Source organism: Gekko japonicus, unplaced genomic scaffold, assembly GCF_001447785.1.
Source record: "Gekko japonicus isolate JY-2015 unplaced genomic scaffold, Gekko_japonicus_V1.1 scaffold2685, whole genome shotgun sequence".
Classification (NCBI taxonomy): Eukaryota; Metazoa; Chordata; class Lepidosauria; order Squamata; family Gekkonidae; genus Gekko; species Gekko japonicus.
The window spans coordinates 189125-190927 of NW_015169867.1; the positions used below are offsets into that span (position 1 = coordinate 189125).

The window sequence follows — 1803 nt, forward strand, 5'->3', positions numbered from 1 at the left end:
CCCCTTGCCCGGTTCCTGTCTCCCAGCCTAGCCTACCTCACAGTGCTGTTGTGGAGATTATGAAGTGTCGGGAAGAATCAGCCCGCAAAACTGCCTGCACCCCTCAGTGGGCAGAATTCCATAGCAGCAGAAGAAGAGGAGGAGAGATTGGATTTCTACCCCACCCTTCACTACCCAAAGGGGTCTCAGAGCGTCTTACAAACTCCTTTCCCTTCCCCTCCCCACAACAGAAACCCCCTGTGAGGTAGGTGGGGCTGCGAGAGCTCTGACAGAAACTGCTCCTGAGAGAACAGCTCTGAGAGAACTTGTGACTCACCCGAGGTCACACCAGCAGCTGCATGTGGAGGAGTGGGGAATCAAACCCGGTTTTCCCAGATTAGAGTCCGCGCACTTCACCACTACACCAACCTGGCTCTCATAAAATTAGTGGGTGGGGGGATTTTTGCTGCCATTTCCTCTCTCACCCCGTTCCCAATTTCCCCCTCTCACCCCTCTCCGAAGGTTGACCTGGACCCTTTTTGGAGGCAAAGTCTCCTCTTTGGAGGCAAAGTGGTTACTGGCCAGGGTGACTGAGGGGAACCTCCACATTCAGAGGAGGCCAGGAGGCAACATCAGGGGAAGGCCTTGGCCTCCCTGCCCTGTTGCTGGCCCTCCAGAGGGACTGGCTGGCCCCTGTGTGAGACGGGAGGCTGGACTAGAGGGACCCTCCCTGGTCTGACCCAGCAGGGCTCTTCTGGTGTCCTTCTTGCCCTGTTGTTGGCCCTCCAGAGGGACTGGCTGGCCCCTGTGTGAGACAGGAGGCTGGACTAGAGGGACCCTCCCTGGTCTCACCCAGCAGGGCTCTTCAGATGCTCTTATCAGGGGAAGGCCTCGGCCTCCCTGCCCTGTTTTTGGCCCTCCAGAGGGACTGGCTGGCCCCTGTGTGAGACGGGAGGCTGGACTAGAGGGACCCTCCCTGGTCTGACCCAGCAGGGCTCTTCTGGTGTTTTTATAAAATACGGTGCTGGGACAGAAATGTCTCTTTCTGAGTGCAGAGTCCCAAATGTCTCTTTCTGAGTGCAGAAATACCCGTGAGATATCCCCTCTCCCCATCTAGAGGTTGTTCAGCCTAGTTGCCGTCAGTGCGAAGAAGCCTGTGGGGTGTCGCACCCGGGTCTTCTGCCGCAGGTGGGGAGGGGGGGCTCTCTCTGTTGCGCCTCTGCTGCTGACCCCCCCCCCCCGCCCCTCTGCCGGCAGGTGGCTGCACACGGAGACGATGTTCGCGGTGGCCCAGCGCCAGTGGCTGTACGTGTACGACAACCAAGGCGTGGAGCTGAACTGCCTGAAGCGCTTCCACCGGGTCCAGCGGATGGAGTTCCTGCCCTACCCCTTCCTGCTGGCCACGGCGGTGAGGACTGGGGGGGGGAGGCGGGGGGGCGAAGCTTCGTTCCAGAGTCTGGTGCTGTTAGAAAAACTTGTGCAGCCCATCAGGTCTCCAGCGCGGTGTTCCCTCTTAGCTGAGTGAGTGTGGGCCAGCTCACAGCTTTTTAGCCCCCAGCTCACACATTTTTGTCTTGGCTCAGGAAGGAGGGCTCCAGAGCAAACTAATCGATGCAGCAGCCCAATCGCTCGCTCACAACTTTCATGCCAGTGGCTCACAAATTAGAATTTCTACTCAAGACTCCACAGCTTAGAAGAAGAAGAGAAGAGATTGGGTGTAGACCCCTTGCCCTTCACTCGGAGTCCCAGAGCGGCTTACAGTCTCCCTTCCCTTCCCCTCCCCACCACAGACACCCTGGGAGGCAGGTGGGGCTGAGAGAGCTC

General features: G+C 58.7%; 1 protein-coding gene across 1 annotated transcript in view; it reads left to right on the forward strand.

Moving 5' to 3' along the window:
- The window catches only part of WDR46 (WD repeat domain 46), a 20963-nt gene that overhangs the window by 8119 nt on the left and 11041 nt on the right, over positions 1-1803 (forward strand). Inside the window, exons 6-7 of the mRNA XM_015417433.1 lie at positions 1097-1167; positions 1237-1387. Of these exons, the coding sequence (XP_015272919.1) occupies positions 1097-1167; positions 1237-1387 (222 nt within the window). The remainder of the gene's footprint in view (positions 1-1096; positions 1168-1236; positions 1388-1803) is intronic.